This window comes from Xiphophorus couchianus, unplaced genomic scaffold (genome assembly GCF_001444195.1).
Source record: "Xiphophorus couchianus unplaced genomic scaffold, X_couchianus-1.0 Scaffold1000102, whole genome shotgun sequence".
In the NCBI taxonomy this organism is placed as follows: Eukaryota; Metazoa; Chordata; class Actinopteri; order Cyprinodontiformes; family Poeciliidae; genus Xiphophorus; species Xiphophorus couchianus.
This window is the reverse complement of record NW_020963015.1, coordinates 418835-437983: the sequence shown is the minus strand read 5'-3', so window position 1 is coordinate 437983 and position 19149 is coordinate 418835. Positions and strand designations below refer to the sequence as shown.

At 37.9% G+C, this 19149-nt stretch overlaps 3 protein-coding genes across 6 annotated transcripts; all 3 read right to left on the bottom strand.

Annotated features, from left to right (window-relative positions):
* Positions 1 to 24: 24 nt before the first annotated feature.
* On the bottom strand, positions 25 to 4864 carry LOC114141397 (zinc finger protein OZF-like). Its single transcript, XM_028011941.1, has 2 exons — positions 4610 to 4864; positions 25 to 2699 (listed from the first exon to the last, which is right to left on the bottom strand). The coding sequence occupies exon 2, from the start codon at positions 2682 to 2684 to the stop codon at positions 1401 to 1403; it is 1284 nt and encodes a 427-aa protein (XP_027867742.1). The 5' UTR covers positions 2685 to 2699; positions 4610 to 4864; the 3' UTR covers positions 25 to 1400.
* A 787-nt stretch (positions 4865 to 5651) lies between these two features.
* On the bottom strand, positions 5652 to 17198 carry LOC114141383 (zinc finger protein OZF-like). 4 transcript variants are annotated; one of them, XM_028011902.1, is made up of 6 exons: positions 17089 to 17198; positions 13907 to 13981; positions 11134 to 13540; positions 10794 to 10856; positions 9887 to 10011; positions 5652 to 8029 (listed from the first exon to the last, which is right to left on the bottom strand). In XM_028011902.1, exon 6 carries the CDS (start codon positions 7941 to 7943, stop codon positions 6390 to 6392), a length of 1554 nt encoding a protein of 517 aa, XP_027867703.1. In that variant the 5' UTR covers positions 7944 to 8029; positions 9887 to 10011; positions 10794 to 10856; positions 11134 to 13540; positions 13907 to 13981; positions 17089 to 17198; the 3' UTR covers positions 5652 to 6389. The 4 variants fall into 4 exon arrangements, with proteins under 4 accessions (XP_027867703.1, XP_027867704.1, XP_027867705.1 ...); XM_028011903.1 differs by lacking the exon at positions 10794 to 10856 and having other exon boundaries at positions 11134 to 12984; positions 13385 to 13540; XM_028011904.1 differs by lacking the exon at positions 10794 to 10856 and having other exon boundaries at positions 11134 to 12984; positions 13406 to 13540.
* On the bottom strand, positions 16457 to 17616 carry LOC114141409 (oocyte zinc finger protein XlCOF8.4-like). Its single transcript, XM_028011952.1, has one exon. It carries the CDS (start codon positions 17594 to 17596, stop codon positions 16598 to 16600), a length of 999 nt encoding a protein of 332 aa, XP_027867753.1. The 5' UTR covers positions 17597 to 17616; the 3' UTR covers positions 16457 to 16597.
* Between the last annotated feature and the right edge of the window lie 1533 nt (positions 17617 to 19149).

Sequence of the window (19149 nt, the reverse complement as noted above, 5' to 3'; positions counted from 1 at the left end):
ACAACACAACATCCAGATTGGTAAGACATTTTACAGAGAAATGTGTTTTATTGATGTTCATTATTCATAATGGTAATACAATCTGTCGAGAACCAAACTGAAGAAAAATATTTGAGTATAGAAGTTCTTCGTCTCTCAAAAATATTCAACATTTTTTCCTTTAAAGAAAAATAGCTGAAGAACAAAAACCAAACAAACTTTGATACGTCCCATATTCTAATTATTTACATTTTTATTTAACCACATGGTGTTTAGTGACAAAAACACTAAAGTTAGATGAAAAATCCCCCTGAAAAAAAAAAGCAAAACACATCAGGGTCTCACATGGTTTAGAAAACTTTTACAAAATTAACTTGAATACAAAGAAAAGAAAAAAAAACATTTAACAAACAGTTGTAACATTGTTCTTCTTTCTGGACAAACATCCCACTGTTGTTTTCAGAACACAGTTTATTCAAGTTTATCCAGAAAATTCAAATCTTCTCAGACAACCTTCCTGATCAGACCCGGCATTTTGGGATAAATAGAAAGATTTGTTTGCAAGAAAATCTTCGTTTCAGACGTAAATGAAAGACTTGTTTAATAAATGAACTGAAATAAAAATTTTACAAATATCAAAAATCCCTCTTTAGGAATCAATTAAGACAATTTTTAACTTTCTCAACTGCTTATTAGAATGCTGCCTGAACCTTCATGTCTCTTTAATAACGTCAGCTCAAATTAATTTCTGATCTCCACCTTTTACAAATTACAAATCACCTTGCTGCTGAAATGTGCTATATAAATAAAATTTGATTTGATTTTAGTTAAATAGAATTATGGTTTTAATCAGCTAAATCAGCATCTGAAAATAAAAGCTCAGGATTCAGAAACAGAACTGCTGAACATTTTTAAAACAGTTTGTGCAAATCTTACTCTGATAGGCTGAAATACTGATGGATCCATTCACATGTAGAGACTGGAAAGAAGAAACTTATAGAAGAAAGTCTGATAGAAATACTTGAAAGAAGTTGACTTCCTGAGTTTAAATGCTTTCCTTATTTTGATGGAACTTCAATGTTCAGTTAATTGGTCTTGAATCTGGGCTGGATAATGACTTTTAGCTGGTGGTAACTGATAAAAAGTTTAAAGTTTAACTGACTTTCAAGACAAATGTTTAGACCAACCAGACACGAGTTCATGCTTTACGACAAAACCATTGGAGAGCAATTCCTCACTAGTAACATGTAAGATGGAACCCAAGCAAACATGATAGAAAGACCCCTGGCTGCTACTCCCCTGAACTACCACCTTCTGCAAAGCAACAGAGCTACAAACTGCACCACTGCAGTGTCTGTGTGAAGTCTGATGGGGTAATTCAAATTTTTCTTTAGATGGAAACGTTTTCCACAGGTTACACATTAGAAATGATTCTGAACTGAGTTCTTGTGGCGATGCAAAGTATGTTTCAGACTGAAACTTTTCTTACACTTTCCACATGAGAAAGGTTTCTCACCTGTGTGAGTACTCATGTGGCGATGCAAAGTGTGTTTCCGACTGAAACTTTTCTTACACTTTCCACAAGAGAAAGGTTTCTCACCTGTATGAGTTCTCATGTGGCTCTTCAGATTGCTTTTCTGACTGAAACTTTTCCTACACATTTCACATGAGAAAGGTTTTTCACCTGTGTGAGTTCTCATGTGGTTTTTCAGACTGCATCTCAGATGGAAACCTTTCTTACACATTCTACATGAGAAAGGTGTGAAAAGATTTTCACCTGTATGAATTTTCACGTGGGTATTCAAATTGCATTTCTGACTGAAACTTTTCATACATATTTCACATGAGAAAGGTTTCTCACCTGTATGAGTTCTCATGTGGCTATTCAAATTGCCTTTCAGATGGAAACCTTTGCTACACATTGTGCAAGAGAACAGCTTCTGTACTGAGTGAGTTCTCTTGTGGCGACTAAAACTATTTTTGCTAAAGAAGCTTTTCCCACAGGTTACACATGAAAAAGGCTTCTCATCTGTGTGAGTTCTCATGTGGGCTTCTAAACTCTGGTTCCATTTGAAACTTGTACTACAAAGTTTACATATTTTACCCGGGTTAATTTCCTTGTCCTTCATCCCTTTGTCTCCTCTGCCTCTGGTTTTCACAACTCTCTCTTGATGCTGTTCATCTCTGCTGGATCCTGAAGCTTCGAGAGTTTTTCTGTCCTGATAGTGTTCTGCTTTAAGGATGTTCTTAGAGAATTGATTTCTATTGCGTTCAGGTTGTTCCGTTTCATTATCCGTCGCCATAAGGACGAAGGTATCAGTCTCTTCCTTCAGTCCATTCTGATTTTCCTTTCGACTTGTGTCATTAGCCTCCGTCTTTACCTTCTGCAGAAAGTCTGATTCACGCTCCTCTTCTTTCACTTGTTTTGGTTCTAACTCTTTGATTTCATCTTGACTAATGTCTTCAATCTTAATCATCTGCTGAGAATCTGATTGAGAATCATCTTCCTTTATTTGTTGCAGTTCTACTGGTTCTTCTTTTACTTCAAGAGATCCGGAATCTATTTCCACTAAGGTTTCTCTCCATTGCTTTAGTCCTATGTTGTCTTCTTTCTTTACAGTCAGCAGAGGTTCTGATCCACACTCTTCTTCCTTTACTCTTATAAGATGAAGGGGCTCTGCTCTCCCTTTAAGCTCTAGAGACATGATGCTTTGGCAAATCTGGAAAACAGAAAAAAGTAACAACACAAAATGTTACCATTTTAGTTTAAAATTTGCAAAGTGTTTTTGCATGAGGCCTCTCATACATTGGAGAGGCCAATACAAGAACAATATATGTAAACAATCATGCTGAGTTTTTTCAACTTAATTATTTATTGACAGAGACTTAATCTGATTAGATTTTCTTCCACCAGATTAACTGATGGACGTCCAGAGGAACCTGCAGCTGGTGTTCCAGGCTGTTCTGTTACGTATAAATCGTACTCACAAAAATGTGCGGCGCCATATTTTACGCACAAGTCGAGATGAATAAAAATGAATATGACGTCAAAGTTAATGTAAATACACACAAACCTTTTACCTGCCATAAAAATGTGCAGCAGCCACGCAAAATATTTTGTGGATAATAAACTACAAAGTGCCAAAATTCACCTAAATACACTGAACATCCAGTTATTTAGACCAAGAAGCATCAAAGCATGTTTTTCATGATTTTAATATTTTGTTTAAACATAAACAATGAAACTGAACCACACGTATCCTCAGACAATAATATAACACACACAAAAATAAATAAGAAAAAAATAAAGGGACGTGAAAACCTCACCAAAATGTAAATAGTGAATTTCTTCAGTTTTTGTCTCATAAACTGCATCAGTCTGTACAACGAAGTGCATGAAATGCTTGTTATCTGTAGGGTCATTTCATTCTCACTGAAAACTAAACCAGCGTTGATCAGCAGATCAACTGCAAACAGGTTGGATTATTTTCAAGGTGATCAGGTGTGCAGACAGTCACACGTATACAAGTAGCTGCAGAACGTTTTGGCTCTGATGGAGAACATCACCAATGGAAGGATTCAGAGGGAGCGATTGATCAGAGACCATATTGATCTGCTGAGAAATATTGATGATGGATTATTAGCTTTTATTGCCCAGCCTGATCATCCGGCAGCTCTGAGCAGAAGGAGCCGTGTGTTTCCGGTCAGACAGTCATCATTCAGACCAGCCATGTGAATAGAAACATCTCCATTCTGTAAATGTACAACTAATACATACAATTTCTCTATTTAAAATACACTTTCACATTTGTCCCTCACCACAAAGGACTCTCTGGACGCTGTCTTTCTTTAAATACCTTGTTGCTGAAAGGTGCTATACAAATAAAATATGATTTGATTTAATCCTGGCTGCTGTTCAAACCAGCATTTCCATGTTTTTTTTCTATTTAGAGTTTTTCCTTTAGTTTTTGTGTTAGTTTATGTTCTGAAATCATATTTTAATTAAAATACATGTAATTAAAATTACTTATACTGAAACAAGCCAGGACCGTTGCCGTGGTTACTGCTTCACGTGGTGGCGGCCACGTCTTTTTGTGCGCCACACTTTTCTAAACTTGTCTTAGTGTGGAAGCAGCGCACTGTTTTATACTTTGCTTAAAATAAAGAAGATCAGGTTTACTGGATGGTTAATGAACCTGAGCATGTTGCCTCAATGGACACTTATCTTAAGTGTCCATTAAATGGTGTTAAATGGCATTTAACACCATTTAACAGTGGTGTTAAATGCAATCAGGTTGAAAATGTGGGTAAACCTACTTTCTAAAACAGAAACTAAAACAACATCAATACAAACATTTCATTAAGCTCTGACAGAAACACTAAATATTACAGGGTATTTTTGATTAGTTTAAATATCTTAGTCGACATAAAATCTTACAAAACCACTCTTAAGTAACTTAAGAGCTTGTTTTCAGTTAATTCTACAATATCTTTTAAATTCATTTTGCACTGAAAACATTTTATTTAAAGAAACATTTTTCTTACCTAACAGAACTTTTAACCTGCTTACCTGTGAAAATAGCCGCTAAAATCAAGATGTGAACAGGAAGCATAGATGAGCAAACACTACCTGCTGGTTCCGAGATGATTTGGGTTTTCCTGCTGGAGTCCAGCCGTCCGGGCTGATGGTCGATGGTACTGAATATTTCTCTCTCTGATGCTGAACAGAAGATATTGTTGCTGCAGACACGGAAACATTCAGCTCACACAGCAAGAACCGTCTTTAACCGACGATAAACAACAGGAAGCCTCGAAGCTAACGCTGCTAGCATCATGTGGTTTACTTCCGCCGGATGTCCCACGTGGAGCTTTCCTGTAGAAACAGACACCGCGCTTTCACTTCCGCCTCGAACTAATAGTTTCAGTTTTTTCTTGTTTTGACTCAAAATATTTTCTGAACGCTGAATTTACACGAGTTTAATGCTGACTTCAACATGTGAATAAATTAATAAAAACTACAGTTCAGCCACACTGTCATTCTTACTGCATAAAAATAAGATATGGTTCTGTTTCTCTCTTTAACACAACATTTGATTTTTCTCAATCAGTGCTGAAAGAAATGAGTGAAAAATATCTTTATTTTTGTTGAAAATAAGAATATTTTTTCACTCATTTCTTTAAGCACTAATTGAAAAAAGTGTTTCTGGTCACAAGAGCAGATAAAGAATCATTAGAGTAGCAAAAGCAAAGGAAATGGAATAGCAAATGCTGTGATGCAGCTCCTCTGACTGCAATGGATCATCGTTGACGTCCAGATTTCACTCGGTCCACTCTGCAGGGCTGCTTTGAGGACAGACATGGATCCATACTACCGAAACCATTGAAATAATATCAGAATCATGACTGCATATCTAAGCTTCTCTATGAAAAACACAATGAAGTCTGATTTACCTCAGAAAACACAGGTGCCTGGGACAGGTTTAGCTCAGAACACCTAATAAATATAAAACAGTTTTTCACCTAATCAATGTTGGATCTTGTTCATTTGTGTTAAACGTTTGTATTTTCCATTTGTATGTTGTATCAAACAACCAGACTAAATATTTTCTGACGTCATCAACTGTTAGGTTATAAAAACTTTGCATATTTGTTGGAGTAAGGAAGATGCAAGCTGATTCTTTTAAGATTAATTTATTGAAATAATATGGACAGTTCATGCTCACACAAAGGTTCAGAGGTTCAGGAGAGAAAACTGCATTAATTCAGCCACAATCAGTTTTATACAATAAAGTCAACAAGACCGGAAAGTTGGGCAAGTCCATGAAAAGACATATTGGTACAACACTGATACTTTAGATTATCAATTATTCTTGTCTTCTGAATAGCAAATTTCAGCAATAGTGCATATGAAGGGTTATAGTGCTTTACTGTATATGATAAAAACACCATAACCAATTATGAAACAAGCAATAAACTACATTTTGTTAAATGCCATCATCAAAATAAAGCAAATATACATCAAATACATTGATCAATGTTTCAGTTGTATCATAGACAACTCTACTTAAGTCAGCATTTAGCCTTGATTCAAAGAAACTGTTGTTTTTAAAGCCTGGGGGGAAACACAGCAAGAAGATCTAAACTGAGTTGAGTTTCATGCCATTTACCTTCATCCCACTGGACACACAGCTTCTCTCACGTCTTACTAGCAGAGCACTTCTCCAGAGGTTTCTTCATACCAGACACAGCCTGAATGGTGCGTTCACACCAAACGGGTTTCACGCGTCTTGAAGTGTGGGGCGCGTTTTCGCGGCGTGTAATGCGTTTGGTATGAACGCACCATTACTATAATGGGAGCAATAGAATCCATGTCTGAAATTTTATAATCTGTCAGCGAATGATTCCCATTCTCACCTGTGTGTTCGCATATGACGAACCAAATCACTTTTTTGTATGAAAGATTTATCACACACTTTACAGAGATACGCCTTCTCCCCAGTGTGAGTTTTCATGTGTCGAGGCATACTACTGAACTCACTTAGTAACTTACCACACACTGTACAAGATGACAACTTCACACGCTTGTGAGTTTTTAGATGACGGGTCAAATCACTACGTTGTCGGAAAGATTTATCACATAATTCGCAATTGTATGGTTTATCTCCCGTGTGAACTTTCATGTGCATAGTCAATTTATATTGTTGTTTAAAACCTTTTCCACAAGTAAGACAGGGGAAAGGCATCTCCCCAGTGTGAGATAATGTGTGGTTGGCTAAATCGCTGCGCTTTCTAAAAGACTTTCCACACTTTTCACAACGATGTGGTTTCTCATCTGTGTGAGTTTTTATGTGACAAGCCAAATCACTTCTCTGTCGGAAAGATTTATCACACAATTCACAAGAAAAAGGTTTCTCACCTGTGTGTGTTCTCATGTGATACCTCAAGGTAGTTTTCTGGATAAAACCTTTACCACAGTCTAGACACTGGAAAGGTTTCTCACCTGTGTGCGTTCTCATGTGACACAACATGGTGGTTTTTTGGATAAAACCTTTACCACAAACCAGACACTGGAAAGGCTTCTCACCTGTGTGGGTTCTAACGTGGACAGTTAGGTCAGGTTGCCTAGGAAAAGCTTTACCGCAAGTCAGACACTGGAAAGGCTTCTCACCTGTGTGGTGTGTCATGTGAACCTTTAGGTCAGGTTGTCTGATGAAACCTTTCCCACAAGTCAGACATAAAAATGGCTTCTTGTTTGTGTGAATTCTCATGTGAGATACCAAGTACCTGTACCTACCAAAACTTCTGCCGCATACCTTACATGAGATCAAATTACTTTTAAAACCATTTGGTTCTGATTTGTCCACATTGGCCCGGTGGTTTTCAGTCTCTGGCCGCGGATCTTTATCTCCACTTGATCCTGAGTCTTTCTGGTTGCTTTCCTGCTGATGTTGGCAATCTTCAGGATTGTTCGCAAAGAGGATTTTGGTTTTGTTTGGTTCTGGTTCACTGTTATCTTGTTGCTTATAGGTAGGAGATGCAGCACATGTTTCAGTTTCCTGCTTCACTATCAGCTGCTTTTCCTCCTGTTCACTGTCAAGATCCTCATGTTCCACTTTAATTAGTTCTGGTTCCTCTTTAATATGTACAAGTTCTGGTTCTTCTTTAATCTTCACGAGTATTGGTTCTTCCTGTTCTTTAATCTGAATAGATTCTGGTTCTTCTTTAATTAGTACAGGGTCCAGTTCTTGTTTTGTCCCCATCATCTGCTGCAGTTCTGGTCCATTGTGGAATATTTCGTCATCAGCAGGAGTTACAGGAGTCATAGTGTTGTTGGTCTCTTGCTTCATTAAAAGTTGCCCTTCATTTTCAAAGACCCATAGTTCAATCTGTTCTTCTTTGATTGAATAAGGTTCTGGTTCCTCTTTTGCCTCGGTTATCTGCTGTGGTTCTGATTCCTCTTTCATCTCTGGTCATAGAGTTCCACTCTTCCACCAGGAAGGAATCAGCGAAAACCTTCCAAGTCAGAAACGGACCTGGAGGTTTGTACGGCCTGGGGAAAGAAAGAACAGCAGAACTTAAGCAGTTTTATGGACTGTGACCCAGAAGCCAACAAGCTTAGCTGGTACTACAGATGAAACCTGACACATTTGGGTATTATTTATTAATTGTAAAGCATCTTTGAAGGTCCTGAAAAGGGACTGAAAAGCGTTAAGTAAGTCTGACGTCATTTAATTTTAATTATTCACATTTTGACATATTTGATTTATGTTTGGTTTGCGTAGAGTCAGGACAAAGCATCGAACATTCGAGGAAATGAGACAATTTCTCATTTCCATGAATAATCTGAAAGATCCAAGAGCAAATGCTTGTTTGAACAGCAGAGCGTTCAGCCGGGATTTAAAGACAGACTGAGACCCAGAGAGGAATCGTGTGCATGCTCATCACAAACCTTATGAGAACGGATTGGTCTAAAACTGTTTTTATTTAAAGGAGCAAATTTATAAATAAAAAAACACTAAATATGATGAGCATTTTTAAAAGAAAATTAATTTCTTAAGACAGATGCTGTTTGTTCCTCCAATCTAACAGTTTTAAATAACCGACTCCAAACTAAGCACCTGATTTTCTGTTTTCAGTTTTAGTCAATACAAATCAGAATCACAAGAACCTGATCAAATTGACATTTCCATTTGTTTTTAAAATATTATTCAATTTTACAATGTATGATAAAGCTGCTGCCTTTCTCATATTTATAGTTAAACTGATGCATTAAACTCAGAGGGTTTTTCTTTTTCTCAGAAGTTAACTTGAACTAATTTTCTTCACTCTGTCTTCTCATTGATCAAAACCATGAGATCTTAATACAAACTCAGCCGAAACATCAATGCCGTTTTTTCTGCTGTTGTCTTATGTTTTATCTTTACTCTTTAATGGATATGATTTCAAATGTAACTGAGTGACTTTATTCAAAACAAATTCAAGTAAAAGTAAAAGTTCAGGTTTTGTAAACAACTTCAGGTACAAAAAAGACAAATTGTAATTACAGCAACAGATGTAAATGTAACTAATTACTTGTCGTTGTTCCAACCCGATACTCAATACACAGGCATAAGCTGCAGTTTTATGTTTTATGCAAAATAGTTTTCTCATGGCAGTGGCATTATTAGGCCATTAACACACGTTAATACAGATAAATGGAGAAAAATTAAACAGATATTAACGTTTAGAATAAAACCAGAAGGTACTGTGTTGCATTACAATATATAGCAACATTTAACCAAATGGAAATGAACTCCATAGAATCATATTAGAATATTTTCCCTTCACTGCCCCTTCCAGACTGGTTAAACTAGTGATTTTATTAATTAACATTCTCAGTAAAATGCTTTGAACATTTTATACTCAGAGTTTCTGTTTCTCCTCTTCAGCTGCTTTTCTCAAGAAAAGGAACAAGAACCAAATAAAGTAACTAAACAAAACTCATGTTTTAGTTTGACAGGAAGTGTCTGGAATGTTCTGGTCTCATAAGGTGTGATCAAGAACTTAACAGCAACACTGGTTCAACCAGTCTGGGAGAGGCAGTGAAGGGTTTTCGTTTCCTTTGAGAAGAAAGGAAACTAAAGTCAGGCTCCTCAAATCTCTCTTGGCATTAATAAGTTGTTTGTCAGTCTTTATCAGATGCAGCTCAGCCACAACGTGTCCACTGGACTGCGCAGGTCAGTGTGGAGCTGAAACGATAGGATATGCTTTATATCCTATCATGTTTTTTTTTATACATGCCGACTTCTGTGTAAAATACGATGCCACATATTTTTTGTGCGTACGCTTTATACATGAGGCTCCTGGTATTTTGTCAAGCTCGCAACCTTCCCAGGATTTAAGCTCCTTATAATCAGTCACTACTTGCCGGTTTGTCGTGTTACTCCATGCCTCCTCTCCTCATCTTCAGTCGTATTGATTACTGCAACAGGTCTGTCCAACAAATCAATCAAACAGCTGCAGCTGATCCAGATGCTGCTGCTGGCGTTCTGACTAAAACCAGGAAGATAGAGCACATAACACCAGTTTTAAAGTCCCTCCACTGGCTCCCTGTAGCTCAAAGAATAGACTTTAAAATACTGTTGTTAGTTTATAAATCACTGAACGGCTTAGCACCACAATACATTAAAGATCTGCTGTTGTTGTATCAACCTTCCAGACCTCTCAGGTTCTGAAAGCTGCTTCTCCTCGTTTGGTTCTGGGGATGCAGAGCAGAACCAGAACCAAACGAGGAGAAGCAGCTTTCAGCATCTATGCACCACAAATCTGGAACAAACTTCCAGAAAACTGTAAAACAGCTGAAACACTGACTTCATTTAAATCTCCACTAAAAACCCACCTGTTTAGAATTGTATTTGAAATGTAATCAATTACAAATTTATTGATGGAACTTGACTTAATGATTGATTCTATGTTTCATTGTGTTTCTGTGTTTGTAATGATGTAAAGCACTTTGAAATGCCTGCTGCTGAAATGTGCTATACTAATAAAATTTGATTGATTGATTAATTGATGTCTCTGGTTTGGATTTATTTTTGCTCTTGGACTTGCCTCTTTTTTTTTTACAAGTTTGATTCTTCATTCTTTTCATTATGTTTCGGGTCCAGCTGCATTTGGGTCCAGACTTCAACCACACATCAAGAAAATCAATGTTTGAAGTTTGTGCTGATTTGGTTGTTAGATAGTAGGTCAGAGTCCAGGAGGAGAAGGTTTTTGGTTTGCTTGTTTTTAGAAAGCCTCCTGCAGCTTTTATCTACCTCCCTGCTCCAACACACCTGAGTTTCCTCTTCAGCATTCAGCCATTCACCTCTGCCGATGCCTGGTAACGAGACATCCATCTGATTTAAGAGGAAAGGGGAAGGGAAGCGTTTAAACGGATTTGGTGTGGATGTCAAACACCTCCTCACAGGATAAAGTCCAAAATATTTATTTCATTCGGAGGTTTCTGCTTTACAAGCTGCTGAAATCAGTTTTGTAATGGTTTTATTGTTCCTGTTCATTGATCGATGTAAACAACACGGACACGTCCTGCATTTTCAGCGGCATCAAATAGTTCCCTGATCATATTCTCTGTATTCCGGTGTTAGTCCAATCAGAACCGTACAGTGAACATACCGGCAGGTTCTGAGATGATCTGGGTTTTCCAGCAGGTGTCCAGCAGTCTGGGCCGATTATCGATCTCTTCCTCCTAAAGGACGACGTTGCTGAAAGTTTCTCCACCAGCAGCAGTTAGTCGATATATGATGGATTCTCTCTGATGCTGAACCGACGATATTGTTACTGCAGACACTGAAATATTCAGCTCACACAGAAAAAAACGTCTTCTAACCGACGGTAGACAGACGGAAGCCTGGAAGCTAACACTGCTAGCACCTTGTTGTTTACTTCCGCCGAATGTCCCACACAGAGAGTTACCCTAGAAACAGTTTCCACCCTTTAGGTTCCGCTTCCAGCTACAAACACATACAGCTATTTACAACTTTCCAATAATAATTTTAAAAACAAGTAAAGATAAAGTTGACATAAATGAATTAGTCTTTATGTCAAACAAAATCCTTAAAGACATTAAAATGTAATGTTTATGACTTGAAACGAAGGTCACTGCTGCGGCATAAAACAGGACAAACCTACACAAAGTTGATATTTATTAGCCAAAAACAGAAACAATGGCAGATTGGAAAAAAACATGTGATTGAAAAACTGAATTTGACCTCTGAACAGAAGTAGCAACAACTTTCAGCTGTGGTTTCTGGAATAATTTCTCCCACTTGTCTTTAACTGGCTGCTGGTAGAGCAGAATTTCCCCACATGGAACAACAGAAAATTTCTTCCATACATTCAACACAATGGAGGAATTAAGTGATTTTTAAAGATTGTCAGTAAGAATAACATGACAACCAAAATGAGTCCTTCACATATATAAAAAATCTTAAACAGGAAACCTATAATACTGAGAATAGAAAAAACTGAACGTTTAACATTAAATTTAAGTTTATAAATCAAAACTTTACATACAAAATAATGACAACAGAAGACAATAAATGAAAATTTGTCGTTAGAAAGTTTCACTGCCTCCTACAGGCCATGCATGCTACATCATTTCTATCTAAAGTGTTTTCACTCTGTGAAGTGTTTTTGGAGCCGTTGTTGTATAAACAGGGTCTAAAATGTGTTTGAGAAGAGAAGAGCGTTGACTGAAGAAAGAAATGTAAAAATGTAAATTTGATATAATGAAATCTTAAAGTTTAGGGATTTTAAGGTCTGGCGTATTCAGGCGTTTATACAGCCAGTTGGACTCGGGGCGCCAGGAATGGGTCGAGTGTACAAGCCGCTTTTACAACGGAAACAAACACAAGTGGTGCGGTTGGCAGCACAGTTGCCTTGGAAGAAGAAGGTCCTGGGTTCGATTCCCGGCCCGGGGTCTTTCTGTTTGCATGGTGGGTTCTCTCTGGGTGCTCCAGGTTCCTCATCCAAAAACATGACTGTCAGGTTAATTGGTCTCAAAATTCTCCTTAGTTACACATGACTGTTTGTCCTGTCTGTCCCTGTGATGGACTGGTGACCTGTCCAGGTGACCACGCCTGTTGACCAGCGCTCCTGGTGAATCCACCGGGGATAAGAGTGAATGATAATGGACAGATGGAAAATAGATTAAAGAACCGCACCGACCCGCGGTGGAACGAAGCAATAATCTACAAAGTTTTCAAAGTTTCTCCAGTGAATTATAGCAAGCTAACATTTAGCTTAGTTTGTAAAATGAAAATATTTTACTGTTGTGTTTTTAAAAAATATATTTTCCTCTTTTATCTGTATAGGTTCTGGTTCCTTTTTCATCTGTTGCAGTTCTGGTTCTTCACCTGCAGGATTCTCCAGAGAGGCCTTGGTCTCCTTCTTTTCATCCTGAGGCCCACAGTTCAACCTGATTGGTTGAGAGCATTTTGTCTCAGTCATTTCCACTATGGACTCCTGGAAAAACAGAACAAACTAAATATTTCAATAACAGATGCATCAGAGTATGAAAATGGCTTTTTTAATTGACTGTGGGAAATAAAGTACATTTCTTTGTATTAAAGGTTTTAGGTATCAGAGAATTCTGGGTAATGGAGTAGGAATGTTTGCATGGAGCTCCATCATATATTCATTTTTTATTATAGCAGAAAACCATAAGTTTACATACCACACAAAAAAGACACATTTACCTTTTAACCAAAAGATGCTTGGATGTTTCAGTCTTTAGTGAATCTTTATACATTAATTTCCTTCAGGAAAATCTCAGGTTTTGGAAAAGTGACACTAAACTTGAGTTAATTTGGGCTCTGATTATTTTTGTGGTAACAAACAGACAGAGCTGTAAATTATGTCAGACCTGCTGGATGGAAGCAACAACCTGAAGTCAACGGATGTTTAAATGATGATTGACCGTCGACCTTAAGCAGACCGGCAGAAGGAGCAGAGGAGAGGCGGGGTCATCTGGACAGGTCGCCAGTCTGTCGCAGGAAGACATTTCCATTCATCCTTAAATCTAGAGCAATAATTCAGAAATACTTTCATTATTTTGCAATTCAGAGAAGCTGATCCGACAGTCTTAACAGCATTTGTGATAAATGGCAGAAATATTAGGTTTCCCCAATGAAACTTTGGCAAATAAGGACCAAATATCTCCAGATTCACAGGATAATTGTGATTGATGTGAGGAATGAACAACAAAATGACTGGCAGATGTTACACAACAAATACCCAAAATTTGATGCAAGCATATAGTCAAAGGTACCCCCCCCCCCCAAAAAACAAAACAAAAAACCAAACATATTGGTATTTCTTTTAATCTGATGTGAAAATTATGAAATAACTAGTTACTAGTTACCGACTTCTGTCTGAGATAACCTACCTGCTGGAGGTTCTGGGTTTATTTGGGTTTTCCAGCTGGTTTCCAGCAGTCTGCGCTGGAAATCGACCTTTTCTCCTAGAAGACAATGTTTTTGAAATAACACCAATAATGAACCAAATATATTGTTACTGCAGACACTGCTAATGCTATATGCAAATCTGCTAATGCTATATTTACTTCTGCAGCAAGTATTAAATGAGAGGTTTAAGCGAGTAAACCATCTTAAAGGCGCTGCGCCGCCACCTTGTGGTAAAGCAGGAGAAAACTTCCTTTGAAAAAGCAACAATAAATCTAATTCTTCAGCTTCATCTGCTTAAAAGTCATAAAACATTTAAATAAAAAAATAGCAAAAACTTTGACAAATATTTCAATAGTTAATAATTTCTTCTGTTTGTCTTTTGCGGTTTTTGAGATTATTCTATAACCCAGCACTGAAAACAACATTCCTAAACCACTCTGCCCATTAAGAGCCAGTTGGGTTACAGGTCTGGGCCCATCACATGCAGTGAAGATGGAGTCTATCTTTCCCATCAGAAATATAATCCTTCATGGAAAGCGCCTTCAGAAACAGAGCGCGTTATCACTGGGGCACAAAAGAGCGTCATCACAGATCCTTCCTCCCAGCAGCTGCTCAGTCTCTAACCTCACGGCTCCCAACAAACTCGGCGTTTACATCCCTGCTGTTCTTAGCACAGTAGATTCCAGTAGAGTAGATCCCTGATCGGGATTATTTTAATCTGAGTATGCTACTATTACTAACTGTGCAGTGCTGTATTTACTGTGTTGTAAATGCATTCTTATTGTGCAGTTTATTACTTTGATATTTTTACCAATTTGGATCCATGTTTAGCTTATTAACATTTTTGATTAATTATTTATGAAATTAAGTTAGAAATTGTTTAGTTAAATCTGAGCCATCATGAAGAACTTATCAGTATTTTGTGACATAATAAATTCAAAACTACAAGCAGAAGAAACTTCATATGAAGAATCATCACTGACACTTATTTCCAATGAAGTCCGAGAATTTATTCAAAAATAGCTTCACTTAGTAACTTTACAGCTGAATTATCTCTAAATAATCTCTAACTACTGACATGTGTAACGGTTGTGGAACAGGGAGTCAGGACCACCTCGGAACCAGGATTCAGGATAATTTTATTCCTGTTCAAAACAAGAACATTTTAAGCACAGCAGCTCCTGGGCTTCGGATTCTCCAAACACCCTCTCCCCAGCGCAGCTTGGCGCGAACTCATAGAAATGCATTAAACAAAACTAAAATTCTCTGACATACAAAGCAATTAAAATAAAACCTAAACAGAAATAATCTGCCCTACAATTACAATTTTCCACCATAACATAGAAATATGCTAAATACATTAATTTAACATCAGAATAAAATCTGAAACAACCCATATACCTGTTCAAAACAAAAACATTTTAAGCACAGCATCTCCTGGGCTTCGGATTCTCCAAACACCCTAATCAACCAAAAGGAAAAAAAAAATTACCACGTTGATACGGAAAACTTGATGGGTGTCACCAATGTGGGAGACAAATGCCCATCATAGTGCTGCGCTAAACATGAGTATATATATGTGAGTTTACAACATTTTTAGAACGTTTTCAATATTTTAATACTCGAATGAAAGACAACTCTGTACACTTACCTCTCCCCAGCGCAGCTTGGCGCGAACTGAGGAGGGCAGCGGGAACGCACAGGATGTAGCGCACAAACAGGAAGTAAGAAAATAAAAGCTTCCCCACCAAAACAAAATACAATTAAAAAACAAAGGAAATATTCATAGATGAGGATGGCCTTTTACACACTAGGGGCCAAAAATGAAAGCAAGATAAAACAGAAATAATATATTACAGACATGTCAATTCAAAGAAAATTAGTTTTGAGAAGGTTCATAAAGAAAAATAAAATAAATAAATAAAATTAATTCTGCTACATAATTACATTACATGCTACACATGCAGTCTAGCTACTGATGGAAAAGAAAATAAAGTTATATATACACGCATTTAATGATAAAGTTGGAAAATGAGATTAATGAACAAACTATGGCAAATGAAATGGAGTCCTGAAAAAATAACTTTAAAAAAACAGAAGACAGATCAGCAGAACCACACAGCAGCTAAACAGCATCACAGATCAGCGCGGCCCCCTGCGGTGACCTCTGACCCCTCTGGATGGCTTTAACTGTTCTCCAGGGTGAACTATGAAGGTGTTGTCTCCATCCAACAGAAGAAGGGAACAGTTTCTCTCTGTCTGTTAGAGGCTGAGCCCCCAAAAACACGAATCCTTGAGCTCTCCAGCTCCTTGCATTACTAGGTTCATCTTGGTAAAACGGAAGTCCAACAACTCCATCAATTGCTCTACTGCTCCCCCCTCACCAGGCAGGGCAGGCAGTCAGTGAAGACAATTTGACAATCCTGAAAATCAGCTGTTGCCCTAATTTGGTCATTTTGATCAAAGCCATCAACTTTGTTTGCTTCTGGAACTTATTACTAGCCAAACCGAACCCACTGCTGCAAAACACATGAATTCAAAAGATTTATTACAGTTTATAGATAAAACTGGATCTTATCTCACTTGTTTGAGTCACATTACAACTTTAGATGATTTTCCACAAAATCAGCTTGTGTGTCTGACGTTCCTGGGTGACGAACAGATTTATCAATTTAACAAGGATCCTGCTTGTGAGTTTTAAGGTGAATAGCCAAGGTTCCATGACGTTTAAAAGATTTATCACATAATTTACAAACATACAACTTCAGTCTTGTGTGAGTTCTCCAATGAGCAGTTAATGAAGAATTTGAGATGAAACGTTTGCCACAAGTTACACATGAGTAAGGTTTCTCACCTGTGTGAGTTCTCAGGTGAATAGTCAGGGTACCTCGCTGTTTGAAAGATTTCTCACACAGTTTACAAGGAAAGGGTTTCTCACCTGTGTGAATTCGAAGGTGGCAAACTAAGCTGGATTTTAGAGTGAAGAATTTATGACACACTTCGCAAGAATAGCGTTGATCGCCGCGGCGCCTTTTCCTGTGATTGTTTTTTCTGGAAGAGAGAGCTGAATATTTTCCACGCTTTGAACATGACAAAGGCTTCCTACCCAAGTGAAGAGCCAAAAATTCATCATCATCACTGTCACAGGAGGAAGTTGTTTCACCTGTTTCATGTCTCAGTGGTGAATCGTCCATATTGTCCCAGTGGCTTCTGGTGTCCTCCGGTTCCAGATCTACATCTTCCTGGATTCTTCGATGGTGATGCTGGTTCTCAGCCTCAGGTTGGTTTGCAGAGAGGATCTGGTTCTGGTTTGGTTCATGGTCGTCTTTTTGCTCTGTAGTTTGAGTCACAATGAAGGTTTCAGGCTCCAGCTTCACTACAAGGTGACCTTTAACCCAATCACCATAGAGATCCACCTGCTCCTCTTTAATCTGCACAGGTTCTGGTTCTTCTTTAATCTGCACAGGTTCTGATTGATCTTTAATCTGCACAGGTTCTGGTTCCTCTTTAATCTGCAGGATCTGCTCTGGTCCATGGTGGAGTATTTCACATGCAGGGTTCTCCAGAGAGGCCTTGGTCTCCTGCTTCACTACGAGCCGCCCTCCATCCTGAACGATCCACAGTTCAACACGCTCTTCTTTGATTGGTTGAGGGCTTTTTGTCTCAGCCATTGTTGCTATGGATACCTGGAAAAACGCAGAACACACACAATATTTTAATAACAGTAGCATCAGAATGTATGAATATGACTTTTTTTCATCATGGAAAAATAAATGTAATCTTTGTAATAAAGATCATAGATATCAGGGACTTCTGGGTAATCCAGTTATGGATCTTATCTTGTATTATCTATAAGTATACAGAGTTTTCTAAACACAAGCAGATGAAGGACATGGATTACTGGAACTCAGTGGCAACCAGTGAACTTCATGTCCAATAGAGTTAAGATAACATTGAAAAATAATGGAGGCCACAAAATCTTGACACTTTGAGCACAATTTGGACATTTTTACTCACTTTTGTAGTTTAGATATAATTGGTTATGTTCAGTTTTTGCTGAAGGGGACAGAAAAAGTAATCCGATTACACTGTCCGGTGTCATAACTGGGCCTGAAATTCACTGCAGATGTTGATCATTATCTAATCAATTTCAGCAAATTTAGTTTTTACAATGAGGGAAATTTCTGCATACAATAACGCTCCGGGTAGCGGGTGTCGGAGTTGCACGTTCCCCACTGACAACGTTTAACCATGATTCCGTTATTTTACACCAAATCTCTGCGGAACCCCGCCAATGTTGTCGGAGGTAAAGATGGCTTCCGTTCCTCCAGGTAAGGGGCGTTTCACTGGATTCTGACCGCGGATTGGTCAGTTGCTGCGCTGACGGAAAGGCGGCGTCATGCGGTCGTGACCATGTTTGAAGAGTCAGACGCGTTTGTTTAGCAAAGACACGTTAGTCTAAAGTTAAGTTGATGCAAAAGTTTAAGCAACACGATAATACGCATGTTTCCATCCTTACCTGTGGCAGGTAACACCGCTGGTCACGGGCAGCGGTTACAACTCAACCCAGAACATGAATGAAGAATCTTCTTCTACTGCTCAACAGAGAATCATCCAACATGGCGGCAACGGAATCATAAGCGCTTATAATATTGAAGTATCGAATAGATTCTGTAATGTATAGATTATATAAAGAATAGATAATCAATACTACTGAGAACCTGCTGCAGAGGTGACGCTGTTAGCGCGTTGTTGTTAACTTCCGCCGGAAATGTTCTTCTTCTTTTATAGCAAGCAAGCAACTGCCAGGTGAATACCGCCACCTAGTGTAGCAACACATCCATTAAGTTTTCATTTTTAATTTTTTATAATGACGATAAATATATAGTGCTTTCCATTGACAAACTACATTTATTCCCAGAATCACGGTGTATAACACTTCAACTGAAATATCATAACTAAACATGGATATTTATTATTAACATAAATAAATAAGCATGAAACAGCGACCCTGTTTCCATTAATATCCCTGCTGTAACGTAAAATCTTGAGAGTGAATAAAAACTTCTGCTTTAAACTAACGGTGAGACTGAGGCAGAATGTGTATTTGTTCAACTGTATCAGAGGAAAGGTTTTCACATTTATTCACCAGATGAAAACCAAACAGCAGCAAGAGAAAATGACATTAATTTACAGAAAACAATGTGTTTCTGTAAACAGAGTA

Coding starts and splice junctions, on each gene's coding strand:
- LOC114141397 (XM_028011941.1), bottom strand. CDS start 2,684: ATGTCTCTAGAGCTTAAAGGGAGAGCAGAGCCCCTTCATCTTATAAGA.
- LOC114141383 (XM_028011902.1), bottom strand. CDS start 7,943: ATGAAAGAGGAATCAGAACCACAGCAGATAACCGAGGCAAAAGAGGAA.
- LOC114141409 (XM_028011952.1), bottom strand. CDS start 17,596: ATGGCTGAGACAAAAAGCCCTCAACCAATCAAAGAAGAGCGTGTTGAA.